The sequence below is a fragment of the Puma concolor genome, chromosome A1 (assembly GCF_028749965.1).
Source record: "Puma concolor isolate L17-30 chromosome A1, mPumCon1.1.hap2, whole genome shotgun sequence".
NCBI lineage: Eukaryota > Metazoa > Chordata > Mammalia > Carnivora > Felidae > Puma > Puma concolor.
The window spans coordinates 213686909-213706320 of NC_141667.1; the positions used below are offsets into that span (position 1 = coordinate 213686909).

The window sequence follows — 19412 nt, forward strand, 5'->3', positions numbered from 1 at the left end:
CGGATGTTGACTAGAGTACAGAATTAGTAAACTCTGGTCATATACTGTATTTAATGTAACTGGTAATAAGGCAGCAGAGGAAAGGGTCTGTATCTGCAGGATGCCTGATCAAGAAAGAAGCAAATCATTCCTAAGCTTACTCTTGTATGGAAAAGCAAAGGACTGTCCATTGGTGCTTTGAAGTGACCAAAAAAAAAAAAAAAAAAAAAAATACACTAGTACCAGTTTTGGGCACCTTCCAACACTCTGAAAAATCACTGATTTCTGCCAAACACCATGGCCTGAGACCAAGCATCCAAGCATGGGAGACAATCACCCACAATCCCGCAGAGAGAGAGAGAGAGAGAGAGAGAGAAGGAACCATTGGTTCACTTGTAATCATGTGACGTTCCGCGTCACGTACTACTTGAATTGCAAGACACAGGCTCGTTTATTGAGTTAAAATTTATTAGAAATGTTTGTTTATCTTGCGGAACACTCACAGAACAAGTTACTTGCAGTCCAAGGTTTTACTATCCTCTTAATCTGCTCTGAGAAAACCACTGTAAAAATGTTAGTCCCTTAATCTGGGTAGCTTTGTTGAGGTTCACTGCTTGTATCCCCCAGTGTTGAAGGCCACCACTGACCACTGGCTCCCATTGCCCTCTCTAGCCTGTTGGCCCCCGATCGCACATCCCTGAGGGCCACTGAATTGGGTGCTGGGCTGCCTGGTCAGCGTTCCCTTCGTGTCTGTTGCCCCAGTTCCCAGCATTTTCTTTTGATTGATTTCTGATACTTGGTTCTTGACAGCCTCCTTCTGGGATCTAGAACTCTGACCTTGAATGTAAAGGGGCTGGGCACCTGCCACCACCCAGGTGAAGTCCACTGAATGTATTCTCAGGGATCACAAAAGCCCCATCCTCGGCTCTGCTCACTTGGTGGGAACCCCACAATTCACCAGTTTGAGTCACAATGAAATTTGTCACATTTTATTTTAACTTTTAGACCCAACTCTTCACCCTCATCTGGCCTAGAAGACATAGCCCTAGGCCCCTGTTATTTGCAGTTTTCCTCTGCTTTATTCCCTAGTCTCAGTATACCTCTTTTTGTGCATTTAAGGATTTATATTTCCCTAAATATACTGATTTTTATTAACTTAAATATGATCAATTATTAACACTTTTCTTCTCTAAAAAGCAATAAATACTTATTGTGGGGAAAATAAGAAAGTCAAAGAATATGCATAATCCTACCAGACATCAAAAAGAAAGAATAAATATCTGAGATTATGGAATCCACCTGCCTGAGAATAATCACTAAACACCTTGAGGTATATCCTGCCAAACTTCTTAATACATATTCACATAATATTTACATTTTATTTATACACTGTATTTTAAAAACTACATTTTCTTTTCTTTTTTTTAATTTTACATTTATTTATTTTTGATAGAGAGAGACAGAGCACAAGTTGGGGAAGGGCAGAGAGAGAGAGAAGGAGACACAGATTCCGAAGCAGGCTCCAGGCTCCGAGCTGTCAGCACAGACCCCGACGCGGGGCTCGGGCTCACAGACTGCGAGATCATGACCTGAGCCAAAGTCGGACGCTTAACCGACTGAGCCACCCAGGTCCCCTTTTCACTTGTATTTTTAGTATCCTTAGATTCACAGTCAACAGATGTTTAATTATTTTTAGATGTTTTTCTCTTGATATTGTGTGGGATGAGGGCAGAAGAATGAGATAAAATCATTTGTATAATTTGTACACTTAAGTTGTGGTCTGTAATAAACAGAAAACACCCCCCAGCACCCTGCTACATGAAGAACCATAAAGGGTGCTTTTATTAAGGCAGCAGGTATAACAGCCAATGTGACCCACAGAGAGTTGGGTTTATTATGGCTCTTCTTTTTGTGTGCCCCACACTACTTTGATAAAGTGGAATGAGGGCTGCAGTTTCTATTTCTTGTCTTAGGTAGGTACAGTATTACTAAGATGTAATCTGTTTATAGACTTGCTTCAAGTACAATCCTTATTTTTTTTAAGTTTATTTATTTTGAGAGAGAGAGAGAACAAGCAGGGGAGGGGCAGAAAGAAAGGGGGACAGACAGAGGATTCAAAGTGAGCTCTGTGATGATAGCAGAGAGCTCCGTGTGGGGCTTGACCTCACGAACCATGAGATCATGACCAGAGCTGAAGTTGGACGCTTAACCGACTGAGCCATCCAGGCAACCCTCAAGTACAATCCTTAAGCAGAGAATCTTTATCAGATTACTTCTTTGGGAAGTTTTGTTAGATTCCAATATGCTCCATAAAAGATCTGCTCTGTGTTTCTTCAATGTGAAGAGGACTCTATGCCTGCATTTTAGTTGGCTGTATTCCTCATGAATGATAACTCATGTCCTCCAGGTGCTGGGTCAGAGATGAGGAATATCCCTCTGTGAATATAATCTAACTTGAGAATGAACCTCTGGTTGCCGAGAAACACGAACCTGAAACTTACTGAGATCTACCATTATGGGAGATTGTATGTTCCAAAGAGGACTGCACAAGTATGTATGTCTCATCCCAAACGTTTCTCTTCGAGTGTTTCTGATACTCCTCCCACTGACAAGTTTGAGACCTGTACGTTGCATACCCTTGAAACTGGGCAGGGTTTTGCAACAACTCCAATTCATTTGGTGAAAGTGATGCTATGTGATTTCTGAGGTGAGGTCATAATAGAATATAGCATCCATCTGGCTTGCTCCCTCTTGCCACACACCTTGGGAACCCTGATCCTATATATAAGAAGTCAAACCAGATATCTTGAAGCCACCATACCGAGAAGAGTAGTGGAGAAGCCTATTAGAAAGAGTGAGAGAGACCTTAGGAGCCCCAGGCTGTGCCAGCCCTCATCTGCCTGAGTCTCCTAGCATCCACTGCTATTCACAGTGAGCCAGGACAACCTACAGGTCCCTGGCAGAGTCAAATGTAACACCTCATAGGGTGTGCATAACCATCACGGAAAACAAGTCCCATTGAAGAGGAACTCACAGCGAAACATTATAAAGCACACAAGGAAACAGGCCACCACATTTGTGACTCAGTAAGTGCAACAAATGGGAGAATTGATACTCTATTTTAACTATAGATATTAGAACAATTTTTAAATTATGTTGTTAATTTTAATGCCAGTATAGTTAATGTACATTGTTTTATTAGTTCCAGGTGTACAATATAGTGATTCAATAATTCTATGCCTTACTCATCATGATAAGTGTGCTATATTAGAACAGTTTGAAAGACTTTTAAGTAAATGTGTTTAGAATGTTCAAAGGGATAAAGGAAAAGGATAGACTAATACGAAAGTAAGATATTATGAAAAAAAGAACAGGTAGATTTGAAAAGAAAAGAAACAAAAATTCTAGAAATGTAAACAAATTAAATTCATTGTCCATTTTAAAGACTATATAATACAACTGCAAGGGGAATCTGAGCAAGAGAATCAGAGAGATCTGAGAAAATCACCCAAGGTCAGCATAGAGAATAAGAGGGGAATATGAAAGAAAAATGAAGACCTGAGAAAAAGAGAAACTCAAACTCCTATTTAATAGGAGTTCCAGAAAGATAAAATAGAGACAAAAAATGCATGGGGTGGGAGTTGGGGTGCGGGGGAGGAATACTTGAAGCACATAAGGGCTGAAAATTGTCCAAAACTGAAGAAGGACTTGAGTCTTCAGGTTGAAGATGCATATCAAGTCCCAAATAAGATATCTAAAAAACAAATCCACCTAGACACAAATCACTAATGTAAACATCAACTGGGGGAAAAAAAGAAAATATTGGTACTATGGTGAAAAAAGAATCTATAATAAAGGAATAACAATGAGACCGACCAGACTTCTAATCACCCACAGTAGATGCCAGAAAGGCATGAAATAGAAACATCGAGGTGTTGAAGTCAATAATTGTCAACTTAGATTTCCTTAGCTGATGAAATTCTGATTCAAGAATGTGAGAGAAAATAAAATGAGAGTGATTATATGAAACAGAGAATTTTACTAGCAGATATGATGAAAAAAATACTAAAGAACATGCTTCACCAAGACATAAATTGAGCCCAGGAGGAGAGAATGGGATAAAAAGAGCAAATAGTAAGGAAACACACTGATGAAATATGTTGGGAAAATTAGTTAAATAATTATAAAAGTAGTAATGGTGATGACTAATTTAGTAAAGAATTGAAAAATAAATAGGAAATTAAACAATGCTAGATAGCAATACATAGTTTATAGGAGGGGAATTGGGAGTTAAAGTATTTTATTTATTTTTGTTGCTTAAGATTATCTTTAAAGGAAGGAGTTAAAGATACTGATGGAATCTTGGGTGTTAGGTATAAATGTTACTATTTTAAAGGTAATCACTGAGGATTGAAATAAAAGGTATAAATTCCAAAACACTAGGAGTGTTTAGAAAAAGAGAGTAAATGAAAGAAAATTCAATTAATCCAGTAGAAAGCAAGAAAGGAGAAAAAAAGAAAGCAAAGAAAAAGAAAATTAAATAAATATGAAACAAGAAGGTGGTAATAAATCCAAAGAGGGTATTCATGATGTAAAGAGAATGCTAGTTTTTACTAAAATCTGTTTTCTGTCTTTCATTGTAATAGAGTTGTGGTTGGAACATGGCTGCCCAGATAATGGCTCCATTTTCCTGCTCCTTTGCTACCAGGTGTGACTAAGTAACTAAGTTCTGGCCAATGGGATATGAGCAAATGAGAAGTGTGTCACTTCTGGATCCAGGCCTTAAGAAGCTTCTACCACGTAGATAAAGGCAATGCTCTGAGGAATGGAATAGAGATATGAAAATTAACTTCTGTTTTAGTCAAGAGGAGCCACCCTGACAACCTGGACCACTTATCCTAAGACTGTTTCAGGAGAGAGAAATAAACATTATGTTTCAGAGGAGTCAGAGAGGAAGATCTCTTTCTTACAATAACCCTTTACCCTAATTAATATACATGATAAATGAAAACTGATTAAAATAAAAGGCAGACTCTCAGAATGAGTTAATAATACCGAAATTCAACTGTTTTTTACAAGACATACTTAAAACATAGTGACTAAGAATGGTTGGAAATAAAGAGATGAGAAGATATATACCAGGCAACTACTAACAAAAAGAAAGCTATGGTATCATGCAAAATAAATTTAAGGTGAAAAACAATGAACAGATAAACATGTAATGAATTTGCCTAGGTAACTGGATTATAGTCCTGCTTTGCGATTTATACAGTTGAAACCTTGGGCAAATTGCTTTATTCTTGTCTAGTTTCAATTTCCATCTCTATAACAGTTGATGATATTTTATTTGCTGAAATGTGAGAATTAAATGAGATAATGATGGGAAACTAATTTTCTTTTTTTTAAATTTTATTTATTTATTTATTTATTTATTTATTTATTTATTTATTTATTTATTTATTTAGAGCAGGGGAGGGGCAGAGAGAGAGGGAGAGAGGCAGGCTCTGCCCTGTCAGCACAGAGCCCAACTTGGGTCGGGATCTCACAAGAACCATGAAATCATGACCTGAGCTGAAATCAAGTGTTGGATGCTCAACCGAGGGAGCCACCCAGTCGCCCAGGAAACTGATTTTCTATAGCCTTAAAAGATCAAACTCAAATTCTATCACATAATTCATTCAACATTTACTGAGCACCTTTGATGCAGCAGAAACTGTACTGAGAACTAGGAAGATGGAGATAAGTCAGTCATAATACTTGTCATCAGGGATATTATATGTTAAAAAAATGAGTTTAATAAAATCTTCCAAGGCGTTGCAATGGGGTAGGGGATGTGCATTGCATCTAGAGTGAGTGGCTAGTTCTAACCTGCAGCAGTGTCAAAAGATTTCATAACGAAGCGGCCCTTAGGTTGCATCCTGAAAGATGAGCAGGTGTTTGGACAGGCTGAGTAAGAGGAAGGGCATCCCATGAGAGAGCACAGCATAAAATTAAGTGGCCTTACAGGGAACTGCATGCAAGGACCTCAGAGTTGTTTGATAAGACTGGAGAAATAGGTACTGGCTAAGATACTAGGACTTCATCTTACAGGTAATGGGGAGTCATTTGAAGGGCTTATCCAGGGAATGACCCACTCAGTTTTGTATTTTAGAAGGTTTACTATGGCCACAATGTGAGAGATGGCAGGGGTGAAGGTCCTACCAGCTTTGAGGCAGTGAGACTAATAAGGGAAGAAATGCAATGTTTCAGGGGCTTGAAACACAGGCTCTGAAACCAGACAAGAACAGTGACTTTGGAGGGAAGGTGATATACAGGAACCTCTGGTGTGTGGAGGGGGCAAATGGGAGAGAGAAGAAGGAACCTGGGACAATTTTCAGATTTCTCCTTTAGATAACTAGGTGGATCGTGAAGGTATTTATTGAGAGCATAAGACTACAGAGAAAAGCCAGCTGGCAGGAAAATTAACTTCTGTTTTAGTCAAGCTGAGTTTAAGGCCCATGGGATGTCTGGATAGAAATTTCTGGTAAGAAATTGGCTTTACAGAACTGGAGATCTGGGATAGGGGTGGACGTTTATGAGTTATCAGCACATGGTTGGTAGTTGAAGTCATGGGTGCTGTGTGGAAAGACCAAGCAGTGTTAGAAACCGACCAAGGGCAGATTATTTAGCCACTCCAACATGTAAGAGGTGGCAAGAAGGCTGAGCATGAAACAGAGAACTTAGAGACGAAGTGTCATAGGGGCCAATGGAAGAGATAGTTTCAAGTCTGGTCCCCAATGACAAACACTACAGATAGGTTAATTAAGAAGAGAATTGAAAATAAAAACAACAACAGTATACTTGTTTAGGGCCTTTTTAAAGCCATAAGTGACCTTTGTCAGGGTCACCTCGTGAAAGTTGGTCTGCAGGGAAGAATGAGGGGTAGATTAAGAAATGGATGTGAAAATAATGAGAACAGGTGTTTATCTCCAAAAGAGCTTGGCTGCGAGAAGGTGGGGACTGGATCAAGTAAGTGTTGTTGTTGTTGTGTGTTTTTTTTAATTTTTGCAGTTTGTTTTTAAAATGCGTGAATGTGTTTGACATGATTAAGAGCCCTGGGAAGATGCTGATAGAAGAAGCCTCAAGTCCAAGCTAGGGAATAACCTGTGAAAAGCCATTCTTGGCTTGGAACTAGATGGAAACCGATTTCTACGCCACAAAGATGATCAGAAACGCCATTTGTAACGTTGTTTTCAAAGGCTGGAGGAGGCGACTTGACATTTACTGAGCACTCACTGTGAGCCAGTCCCTTTCCCAAATTTGAATGTATTGCTGGAATTGGAAGGCAGATCGACTCCGTAGCCTGTTCTTTCCACGAAACCGTTAATCATTAAACATGAGTAAAAGAAGCACTCCTTCAAGCTTCAACCCTCCTGCAGATGCTAACCCATCTGCAATCTCTTTAACATCACAGAGAATAAACCATCCCTGCACAGCTGGTTCAGGAGCGGCTCTGGAGTGCAGTTCCCTTGCTCTGTGGAAGTCGGTAACTGTCCAGTGTGGCTTCGTTCGAGCCTCGGCGCCCGGAGGAGGGGGAGGTGCCCGCAGCACCGGCAGCCGGCGTTCGGAGGGAGGCGGGCTCGGGCTGCAAGCACCGGGAGAGGGAGAGAGGGAGAGGGGCGCTGGGAGGCGTCTCCCGGGACTCTCAGCCACCGCCGCTCCCGTGGCCGGCGCGTCGGCCCGCCCAGCCCGGGCTTTCCCCGCCGCTCCCAGCGCGCCCGGGCTCGGCGCCCGGCCCCGGGAACGGCCGCTCCTGCCCCCCGGGCCGCCCGGTGCCCGTGACCACCCGGCGGCCGCTTTCGGTTCCGCGCCTTATAAGGCCTGACAGGGGGGTCACGTGCGTCCCGGGCCGCCCGCTGGGAGGAGGGGGCGGCGGGGGGGGAGGGGCGGGAAGCGGGGAGGAAAAGGGGAGGGAGCCGGGGGCGGAGGAAGGAGCGAGGGGCGGATTCTGTGGCCGTGGGAGGCGGTGGCAGCGGCGGCGGGGAGCGGACCGCTTGGAGCTGGACCGAGGTGGAGGAGAAGGAGGAGGAGGAGGAGGCGGTGGAGGAGGAGGAAGGGACCGGCGCGGGGGCGGGAGAGCGCAGCGCGGCGGAAGCCGGAGACGGCGGGAGCGCCGGTGGCTGGCCCCGGGCAGGAGCCGGGGCGGCGGCAGCGGCCGAGAGGACCGCGGCGAGGGAAGCGCATCCAGCGGCCCCGGCGGCGGCGGGGGCCCGGGTCCCCGCGCCCGGGCGGCCGGCGGGCGCGGGCGGCGCGATGGAGCCGCAGCACGTGCGCCCCGCGCCCGGCGCCCGCAGCCCGGCCTGGGAGGAACCGGTGGGTACAGCGCCCGCGCCCACCCCCTCCCGCTTCTCCTCTGCTCCCCCCCGCCCGGGCCGGGTTCCGTTCAGGAAATGGCCCGGGATGAGGTCCCCAGCTGCTTCCCAGCCGGGGCAGCGCTTCCTCCGCCGCCCGGGCTCCTACTCGCGCGCCGCCCGGAGCGCCTTTGTCCGGCCAGCGGAGGCTCTCCCCGTGGGGCCGGCCGCTGGCAAACCGCTGACGACGGCCCTCGGAGGACCGTTTCCGTTGCTCCATCGAATTCTCAACTTCTGACTTGATTTTAGAGCCGGGGGGAGGGGGGTTGGAGGAGGGAGAGGAGGAACCCGACGGTGGGGTCAGCGTTAGGGCCGGGAGGGACCGCTCTTCCCTCCAGAGACCGCGCCCCGGCCGTCACCTGGGCGCGCAGGTTCCTAAGGACCGCCGGCGGCGGAGGCTGTTCCCGGCCGGGAGCCTGGAGCCACGCCTCCCGCTAGCCGCTACAGCCCCGGCTTTTCCAGGGTTCAAGGGTTTTGGCAGGGATGGAGTGAGAAGCTAACCTTGATCTCACTTCACTTGCAGCCCGGAGGTTGGGTAATTTTAGGGACCGAGAGGAGCGTGTGCGTGTGTTTTGTGTGTTTGAGGATAAGGAGGAGGAGACCGGGGGGCTTTGGATTTGTTCCCTCAAACTCCTCCAACTTCCTTCTTTCTTCTAATTCAGTCAGAACCATCTCACATCCCTCCAGGGATTTTACCCCGGAATCCCCGTCTCACTCAGAGCTCTGTAATCCTGTGTGGGCTGCCTTTTCCCTGGCATCGAATTTTGGCTCTCCACGCCCTGCCTCGATGTTTGCTACTCCGTGTTGGGTGAAATTCTTGAGCCTATCTGGAAAGCCTCGTCTGAAATTTCTGGCCTCACCCGTGTTCTGTTCAACGTGTTCGGATGCTCTTTTCCCAGGGACTCTGCGTGTCTGCTCAGGCTGGCCCCCTGCCTGTTAAGAGCTTCTAGGTCAGGTGCCAGGCTTGGTTTTCCTTTTTCTTTTCTGAGTGTGTTACACCCTCAGCTCCTTTGCCCAAATACGTTTCTCTGCCTCTTGTTTCCCGACCTTTCAGAAGTGTCCTTGGACTCTGATCCATCTGTATCTGCAGCTGTCTTTGCTTTTGTAAATTTGAACATGTCCTTAGGTTGGCCCATCTGCTCGTATTTCTTCTGTGGTTATCACTGGGGATTAAATTATTCCTGAAACTAAAACTACAGTTCAGTTTTGAAGTTTAAATCAAAGACCATTGAGAACTAAACTTACTGACCTGATTTTGTTACTTTTTTACTTTTAAACTTTCCTATATGAAGTATCTTTTGAACCTGGATGCTGTAAGCCAACACCAATCACATTGAAAAGTACCCTTTTAAGTTCATTTTGCTCTAGGGTACTGATGGCAGAACTACTTTGTGCCTAGAAAAGTAGAGAAAAACTTCTAATGTTGCTTTATTTAAAGTGACAAAAATGAAAACGCTCATGTATTAGCCTTTAAAACTAGAGCCCTAATAGGAATGTACGAATGAACCATGACACTTTATCCAGACTGCAGAACTGTCCTTAAAAAAATTGGTTTTTTTTTCTTTAAACACTGAAGCCCCTTTTATTTACTCAGCAGATATTTTATCCAGCACCTACTATGTCCCGGGACTGTTGGATATAGCAGTTAGCACAGACATTAATCCTTATATTCTCACAAAGCATGCATTCTTAACAGAACATCTTGTTTCATATGTTAGTAGTTGATATTCAGATAGTCCAAAAAAAAAAAAAAATCTTCAGAGGTCTTACATGTGTGGCACAAAATGATACTTAAGTGATTTTATTTGAAAACCTGTGGGCATACATGTATGACCACAAAGTCTAAGAGGAAGTCTCATTTAAGTTCTTTAAAAAAAAAATGTTACCCAAATTTCTGAAAAGTGATGTATAGGAGAAAAAGGGGTGATAAGTTAGGGAAAAAAGAATACTTAAATTTTAATTATTTCAGACCTTTGGATCTAAGGGAGGAAATATCAGCTGAATCTAAATATATATTTAAAGACACAAGATTCCTCAAAATCAGGGATTCTTCAGTGTCTCTTGGGTGATCCCCTTAAGAATCTCACCAAAGCTGTGGAGTCTCTCCCCACGATGTACCTATGCAACATGCCATATAAAACCAATAATAATATTTCAAGCAAACCAGAGTTCCTGAAGCCCAATCTGTGGATCCTCAAAGACCTTGGACTAAGGAACGTCTGTTTTGACTAGGAGTCCATTTGGCAGTTATTGAAGATCTGCTGTTTGATTGCAAATATAGGCAACTTTAATACTTTACCATAAAAGTATACTCATTTATATTTATAATAGGAACATTTAATATTGAATAGGAAATATTCACATTACACAGACCCTGAATTCTTCCTTATTGTGCATAATAGCATACCTATAAGGATTTACTCTCCTCATTCTTTTTTTGATGAAACCTAACACATGATGATATGATTCCATGATTCTACATGGATCTACTCAAAAGAGTAGACATAATCTCAGGTACTGATGCTGAATAATAGTAAAGAGAACAGAACTTCTGGCCTGCAATGTACCCATGTCTGGAGTTGAGAGTCAGTTACTGGACTTCATGACATTTTTCATATTTGGAGATAAAATGAAATTATTTAGTTAAGTGAGGGCATTTAAATAAACAGCCTTATCATTCCTCCAGCCAGGGCATTGGACCTGAAAGAAGATAAATGTTAACATTCAGGTTTCTGTGTATTTTCTTTAATGCTAGCTTTAGAATGCAATCAAATCAGTGGAAATAGAGGCATTACCTAAATTTCTAATCAGTACGAAAATATTTCAGTGGTGGGAATAGATGGGTGGGAAGATACTTAGCCAAGTATCATAGATGATATCCTGGGGCGGGGGTGAGGGGATGGGTAGTTTGAATTCTAGCCAAAACTTAAAAATTGTGGGAGTATTTACAAAGTAGTCCTTAGACAGTGATACTAGGATCCTAGGGTACATTTTACTTACTAAAATTTGTTTTTATTTTTATGTGGTTTTTGTCTACTTGGCTCTGATGAAACTGTTCAAAACTAATGGAAAATTAGAAAAGTAAGAGTTCCAAAGGAAAAGGGGCAAAAATGTAAACGAGAGGCTATAAGCGTATTTATGCCTTAGGTCTAGATGACAGTGGGTTTTGCCCTAGGCACAGGGATGACCATTGGTACATGAAGTTATATCATGATTAATAGGAAATCTTTTTCACTCAGGTAACAACCAAGGACATTTTAATGGAGTAAAGTTTTGAATGTTAAGTTCCAAATATGTAACAGTATATTATGGAAAGTTTGAATGGAAGCAGGCCTGTACTTATTCAGCCAGCAGTGTTCTTTTTTGCATGGTTTCCATTGATTAGGAATGTGCATCCTAGGACGTGACTGTTTGAAAGTGCCAACTTGGGTTCTTCAGTATATAAAGGTAGAGTTCTATGTATTTGTGATATAATGTTTAACATAAAAGCACAGAATATATGGGATTTAAAAGTTGCAAGTGGATATTAAACTCTTGTTTATAAGTAATGCTTAATAAGAAGAATATAATTAAAAATATCTATCAGTAAGAATATGTTAATATTCATAAACTTGTTATCAGAATGAGAATTGGCTGTGATTTATACATCTTGAGTGTAATAATTTTTATTTCTTTAAATGGGGCAGGAAGCCCTATAAAGTAGAAACCCAATTTAGTGGTAGCTTCTATTTCCCTTTCATCCTGAATGCAGTGTCTACATGGCTTATGTCCAAGTTTTTAATAGTGTGTTTGTGATATGTTATGTTCCAAACAAAGATTTCAAAGTAACAATAATAAAAGAAATATGTAAGACACATCTAAGAAATTATCTGAAAACACCAAGTAAGGAAAAAGTCAAGGGAATCTTGTCAATGAAAGAAATAATGCAATATACTACATATTTGAAATTTGTTTCAGCTGTCATTTTGAGCTACATTAAAATGGTTGAAAATATGGAGCTCTTGACATTGCTATTATATTTTGAAGGGCAGTGAAGTGCATTGCAGGTATATAAGGATTGGATATTCATTGTGGGAAGTTCTAATTTATGGATAAGACCTGAGAAAAATCTAATGGATTGGGTACCTTACATGAGGGATTACTTGAAACAATCTCAGAAGAAAAGAGGGTTTTCATGAGTTGCCTTTTGTGGGAAATGAAGTGACATTCCTTCGTTTGCCTACACGGTATTTTCACTCTGAGTGTCCTATAAACTGTAGAGCAGGGATAATTTATTTAGCCTGAGTAGGCTAAGACTGGCTATGCTTTCAAAGTCACCACCAAGTTTTAGAACTTGTTACAGGAGTGTTTGAAGAGCAGGGATAACTGATGGTAAATTTTTATGGAGTAATAAATACCTTTACTTTGAGGTATTAATTGCCCAGCTCTTGCACATGAAACTCTTAAGATATCTGTAAGCAACCAGCGTTTGAATGAGAATGAGAAATGTATTGAATCTCTAATTCAGACCACAGAATGGGCATAGGTGTGAAAATAGTGTCAGTTTAATAGCCTGGATTCAGGAAAATGTTACTATACAAAACTTGAAAGCCTAAAGTATGAATAAAAACATAATTGACTAACTTTTGTATAACAAAAGTTGGTGCAGTAAAGTGAGTAGAACATTAGAATAGCTAATCACATGGTTTTGACTTTGGACCCAGCTCATGATTTTGGGCCTCACTTAACACTAAAGGAAGAGTCTGAGCTAGGTTTATTCTTTCAAAAGGCCCTTTACTAGGTGTTCTTGGCTACACTTTCAAACCTTTGGACTCCTCACTGACCAAACAATTAGGTTGAGCTAAAGACCATTATTTTGATCACTTTTTCTCTTAAAGCATTCCCTTCACGACAAAATACTCTTTGTAGATATAGAATTACATACCTACAAACCATAAGAGCTCCAAGTTTATTTTGCCTAGCTCCTTCCCTTCCTAAAGAAGACAACTGAAGCTAGAGAAGTAGCTTCCATCAGTTAGTATTTCAAGGCATCAATCTCTTATCTTGGAAGATTCAAACCATCACATTTTACCTTTTAACGAACAGTGTGGATATACAGTATTGGGATTGAATATTGTAATTTATAACCTCTTAGAACTGTTTTGACATAGCAATCAAATTACTGGAAGATTTCAACTAAAATAACCCAAAAAACAAAACAAAACCCCAATAGACATATTAGTCTATTAGTTAGTTTTGACATAGCAAATTAGTTTTGACATAGCAACCAAATTACTGGAAGATTTCAACTAAAAAAACCCAGAAAACAAAACAAAACCCCAACAGAATGCTAGTTTGGAGGACTCTTAAAGGTCATGTCAACTGAAAGTGTAGAAGGCCATGTCAACCGAAAAAATAGGAATGGGTACTGAAGGACTTGAACACGCTTAAGAGATTAAATGCTTTACTCAAGTGTGAAGAGACTCCACAGTCTGGCGGGGACTTTTGCCCTACTTAAAAATACAGCTAAGTTTAGAGTTCTCTGTGGATGACAAGAGGAATCTGTCATTTTAGTATCTTCTCCCCCAAGTCCTCCCACACCTACAAGGGTTCTTTGACGCTGAGCATGCAGAACGCGCCGCAAGGCGCCCCAGTGCCCGCGTAACCAGCTCACTTGGGACGAGTTGTGAGCTGTGGCTGCAGCCTGCTGATCCCGTTTCCTCCTGCTCTGGTCCGGGTTAGGGAGTGGCTCTCCCAGGACCTCCAATGTTTTCGTGCTCGGGCACTGGCGTTCACATGGCTTCAGTGCATTGTTTCCTTACAGGCAGTCTCGCTTAGCGCTTCAGTTTAGACATTTATTTTGCATTCTGTGGTCTTGGGCTGCGTGTGCTCTCCTGTTTCTGCGCTCTCTCCACGCCCTTCCCAGTTTCCTGTTAGCCAAAGGGATCGCTCTTTCTGAACGAAAAGTTCTCAGAGCGGAGTGGAACCTCCCGGAAAATGCTCTTCTCTTCCGTGTGCGCCGGATGGAGGTGGGGGTGGGCCAGAAACTAAACACCGCGGTCGGGAGAGCTGAAAGGACCCGAACCCCAAGGCAGAGGCGGGAGAGGTATGGTTCATCAGAGATGCGCTGGGGGGTCGTGAGACTGACAAGGGGCAGCGCCCATCCATCTAGGGGGCGGAAGGGACTTTTATTCAGTGGGAACCGTGTGGTAAGGCCCAAGACTCGAGAGAGATTCTAGGTCTAGGGGGTGGCAGGGTGTACCCAAGGGAGTCGGGAGGAAGCTGTAGGTTCCCCTTCTACTCCTAGGGCCGTTCTTGCCCCAGCGGCCCGTGAACCGAGGGAGGGAGGGAGCATCGCCACTGCCCGGCCTGTGGAGGGTGGCTGCGGAGATTTCTTGCCCCCCGACCCCCGCCCTCCCGTCCATCCTGGGGAGCCCAGACCCCACAAGAGGTGGTAGGTTGCCCCTATCCCTCTGTCACTCCCATCCTCTCTACCCGCGCCAAGTCGTATTCTGGGTCAGGAACCCTGTAACGTCTCGAGGCTGGGTGAGCAGGGGTCCCAGGCGGGCCGGGGTCCGCGTCCCCCGTGCCCCACTGCGGTCGCCGCTTTGGCCAGAGCCCGGCAGAGGGGCCTGGAGGGCGGCCGCCGGGAGGGCGTCTGATCCCGCGCGACCCTTTCCCCGCGGGGGCGGCTGGGGGAGCGGAAGATGGCGGCTGCAGCCGGGCGCGGGGCTCTGGGCCCGGCTCGGACCGAGCGCACCCACTGACCGCTGCCGCCGCCCCCGCAGGGCGGTGCTGTGTCCCCGCAGGAATCGGAGAGGATGGCCGGGGCCGGCGGCCAGCACCACCCTCCGGGCGCCGCGGGAGGAGCGGCCGCCGGGGCCGGCGCCGCGGTCGCCCCCGCCGGTGCCTCGGCGGGGCCCGGAGACGATTCTTCCGACAGCGAAGCGGAGCAAGAGGGACCCCAGAAACTGATCCGCAAAGTGTCCACCTCGGGGCAGATCCGGACCAAGGTGAGGTCTAAGGGGAGCGCGGACGGCGGGAAGCTGCGGGGCGGGGAAAAGGAGCGAGGGCGCCCGGAGCGCGCGGAGCGCGCCGGCGATCCCGGGAACGTGGGCCACAAGGTGAGGGCGGGGCCTGGCCCGGGGGCGGGGCCCGCGGGAGCTGGACAGCCGCGCGGCAGGAAGGGATTCCCGGGCTCCGCGGGAGAGGCCGCGAGGGTGGGCTCCCGGGGAGCTCGGCGGCCGACGTGGAGGAGAGGGAACCAGCCGCTCGGCGGGAGCGTGGGAAAATGCTGAAGCGCTCTTGAGAGTTCCCACTCAGGGAACTTAAAAGGACTGTTTTTTTTTTTTTGTCCTTCCTGCGTGCAATGGTTGGGTGGAGTATGTGCATTGCGTAGGGAGCCCAGTGCAGGCCGACCAGCCTGAGTTGCAAGAAGCCCCCCACCTTTCCTTCCCGCGGGCCCAGGCCCACTCCGAAAGGTTGTTTGAGGAGGTGACAGCGGACACCCCCCTTGCCTCCCGCTGCCCTTTGGAAGGCAGAAGCCGAGGCTCGCTGCCTGTGTAAATGATGTTCGAGGTTAAACACACCGTGCGCGACACAACAGCGAGCCAGGCTTTTGAGTCGTGGGTTCCTGCTAAGTGCAGAGTTCAGATCTTACCAGCGATGGTTAACTTAATGAAAATTAACCTCTTTGTGTTATGTGGACTTAGTATGTTGTGTTAACTCTTGTTTATGTAGCAGGTGCTTTTGACTCTTGACAAATCAACAAAGTTGATTTGTTTTAATTATATCTTAAGCATATACATAGCAAATGCTTATCACTGAAGGATTATTTATATTTTTAAGTTTTCATTGTACTTTAAAAGGCTTACTTTAACGATTATCCCTGGTTGGATTTTAATGAGGTATTTGAAAAGAGAACCAATCAAATCACGGGAGTTGTGTGCTCTCTTTAAAAATAAATTTGCAGGGTGCCTGGTGGCTCAGTTGGTTAAGCTTCTGACTGGGCTCAGGTCCTGATCTTGCGGTTCCTGAGTTCTAGCCCCGCATGGGGCTCTGTGCTGACAGTTCAAAGCCTGGAGCCTGCTTCGGATTCTGTGCCTCTCTCTCTCTGCCCCTCCCCTGCTCACTCTCTGTGTCTCTCTCTCAAAAATAAATAAAACATTAAAAAAATAAATTTGCAAAAGTTAATTCACTATGTAGTTATTTTTATGAGAATTTGTTTCCTAAGGTCAGTGGACCCCTATATGAGAATAGAACTTTTATTGTAGGTCTGTGGAATCGTGCTTTTATTAGCCTGCCTCCTTATTTTCTAAAATAAGTATGTGTAAGCACACACAAGTGTTAGCAAGATGCACTTAGCAAAGAGTCAAAGATTGCTTCGGTCATTTTTTTTTTTTTTAATGTTCATTTATTTTTTTTTTTTTTTTTTTTTTTTTTTTTTTTTTTTAACGTTTATTTATTTTTGGGACAGAGAGAGACAGAGCATGAACGGGGGAGGGGCAGAGAGAGAGGGAGACACAGAATCGGAAACAGGCTCCAGGCTCTGAGCCATCAGCCCAGAGCCTGACGCGGGGCTCGAACTCACGGACCGCGAGATCGTGACCTGGCTGAAGTCGGACGCTTAACCGACTGCGCCACCCAGGCGCCCCAATGTTCATTTATTTTTGAGAGACAGAGAGAGAAAGCATGAGTGAGGGAGGAGTAGAGAGAGGGAGAGAGGGAGACACAGAATCCCAAGCAGGCTCCAGGCTCTGAGCTGTCAGCACAGAGCCTCATGGGGGGCTAGAACTCCCAACCAGGAGATCATGACCTAAGCTCAAGTCAGATGCTTAACCGACTGAGCCACCCAGGTGCCCCACTTTGGTCATTTTTTTTAAATCTGCACATCTTGTAATTCATTTTAATAGTGATATTCTTTATAGAATTTATGATAACCTAAGGATATGGAGTTTCATGTATTTTTTGAAGATTAAGCCTAAAGAAGATAGGGACTTTCTAGCAGTGCCTTTAACATTTTAAATCTTGTTTAAAAAAAAAAAAGTTCATAAAACCGTGTTACTAATGGCAACTCAGCAGGTTTAAAAAATGGTATATTTTATAGATTCATATGAAGTGGTTAAAATTCCATGCAAACTTATATTAAAATTAGCTGGTGAATTTATACTGTTTGAAAGAAAATTTATGGCTCTAACTTGTGTTGAGTAAAGTTAATTAAAAATTTGGGGGGGGAGTAAAACTAAAATTTGTAGGTGTCGTGAATTCATGGTAATAGCTAAGATTATACTCTTCAAATGTTATATTCTCTGTGATTGGGGGTAAAGCATGTGTTCGAGACTAAGAATAATTTCAAAAAGCATACTTATTACTGGGTTTCCATTTAACTTTCTAATAAAAATATTTCGCACATATTTTTTTCTCATGATTATACATAGTGATCACTAAATGAAATATTTCTTAAATTTCCCAAGAAACATTTCTTAAATTTCAGAAATTCTGTATTTTATACTAACTCATACAAATGCATGTGAGTTCATCAGCCTTTTTGTATCTGAACACCTGAGATCCAGGCCTAAAACTCTTGACACCAGTGAGCCTCAACTTCTCTCCCTGCCCCCACAGGCAATCCAGACTGTTCATATGTGCTACAGATTTCATTAGTTGTATCTCTTTATCACACAGTACTGATTCTCAAGGAAGAGAGCTAGTGCAGTGAGGGGATTCATAGAATGAGAACTGCTAAATTGAATAGTGGTGCCCAGTCTTCAATTATGACCCAGCTAAGAGTTAAGGGAAAAATCTTTTAGAAAAAGACTATACTTGCTTGATTACCTCCACAGATATGCAAGATGGGACAGTCTGGAGGAAAAGGAGGCCAGGACTAGCCCAAGGCCTGGTGGTTTTTAAGACAGAAAGCTGTTCTTGCTCATACATACGATTGATGCATCAAGGGACCATTAGAGCTGACAGGTTATGGTTATTAGTGGCATCTTTGATCCTGGAGGAATAGCAGCCCAGGATGGTGTGTGTGGTCCATGTACACATCCCTATGCACATATACACATATATTCATGTGTATGCATATATATGCTGTCTCTTTATAAAACATTTGTACGTAGATATACAGAAGGCCTACAGCAGAGTGAGTTGTACCTAGAAATCAAAAAAATATTTCTTAAATGAATAACTTAAATGAATAATGTATATATTATACACTTGCATATAACGCTTCATATATATGGATATTATTGTGAAAACAGAGTACTTAGTTTCCTTTTTTTTTTTTTCAACGTTTTTTTATTTATTTTTGGGACAGAGAGAGACAGAGCATGAACGGGGGAGGGGCAGAGAGAGAGGGAGATACAGAATCGGAAACAGGCTCCAGGCTCTGAGCCATCAGCCCAGAGCCTGACGCGGGGCTCGAACTCACGGACCGCGAGATCGTGACCTGGCTGAAGTCGGACGCTTAACCGACTGCGCCACCCAGGCGCCCCAGTTTCCTTTAAGAGCCTTAATGAGCATAAAGCTGTTTGGTTAGTTTAGGTTTGGGGTCAAAAAGGCCACTAAAGTAATTACTTTATTCAAAGTGTTCTTTGTTGTAAATACTGGTTAATGTTTTAAATAATTTGAATAATCTCAAATTAATTGTGGCACTTGGAAAGTCTCCAGGTTTTTCTTTAATTGAAACAAGTAATACATACATATAATAAGATATTTAACAATGTGAGAGGACATTCAGTGATGGGAGGGTATCCAGGGACAAGTAATCTCCCTCTTCCTCCAGACCTTGTAGTCTCCCATCTCAGAGGCAATTGTTGACATTTTTCTTGGTGGGCTTCCAGAAAATGTCTATGAATATACATATGTTTCTTTCAAAAAGTACAAACGGGAACATTCCGTACACATGCTGTGTCTTGTTTGGAGCTATAACATGATCATTTCCCTAATGGCGTGTATACATCTACCTCATTCTTCCTAGTGTTGGGAAAGTATTCCATGATATTAGGTTGAACTAAGAGAATTTGCTATGTCAGTAGGTCAAAAATGGTCAAGAGTAGAATG

General features: G+C 43.8%; 1 protein-coding gene and 1 long non-coding RNA gene across 5 annotated transcripts in view; both read left to right on the forward strand.

The window, feature by feature from the left end:
* The first annotated feature begins 1973 nt into the window (after positions 1-1973).
* On the forward strand, positions 1974-5386 carry LOC147584747 (uncharacterized). Its single transcript, XR_015252838.1, has 2 exons — positions 1974-3065; positions 4688-5386. It is a non-coding gene; the product is annotated as an uncharacterized LOC147584747 (long non-coding RNA).
* A 2661-nt stretch (positions 5387-8047) lies between these two features.
* DGKH (diacylglycerol kinase eta) overlaps positions 8048-19412 on the forward strand; it is a 187294-nt gene continuing 175929 nt past the window's right edge. For 2 of the 4 annotated variants that reach the window (XM_086711431.1, XM_086711423.1), the window contains exons 1-2: positions 8050-8331; positions 15137-15361. In XM_086711431.1, coding sequence (XP_086567557.1) covers positions 8272-8331; positions 15137-15361 — 285 coding nt within the window. In that variant the 5' untranslated portion in view covers positions 8050-8271. Of the gene's footprint in view, positions 8332-15136; positions 15362-19412 lie in introns of all 4 variants that reach the window. The other 2 variants (XM_086711415.1, XM_086711439.1) reach the window with 2 other exon arrangements.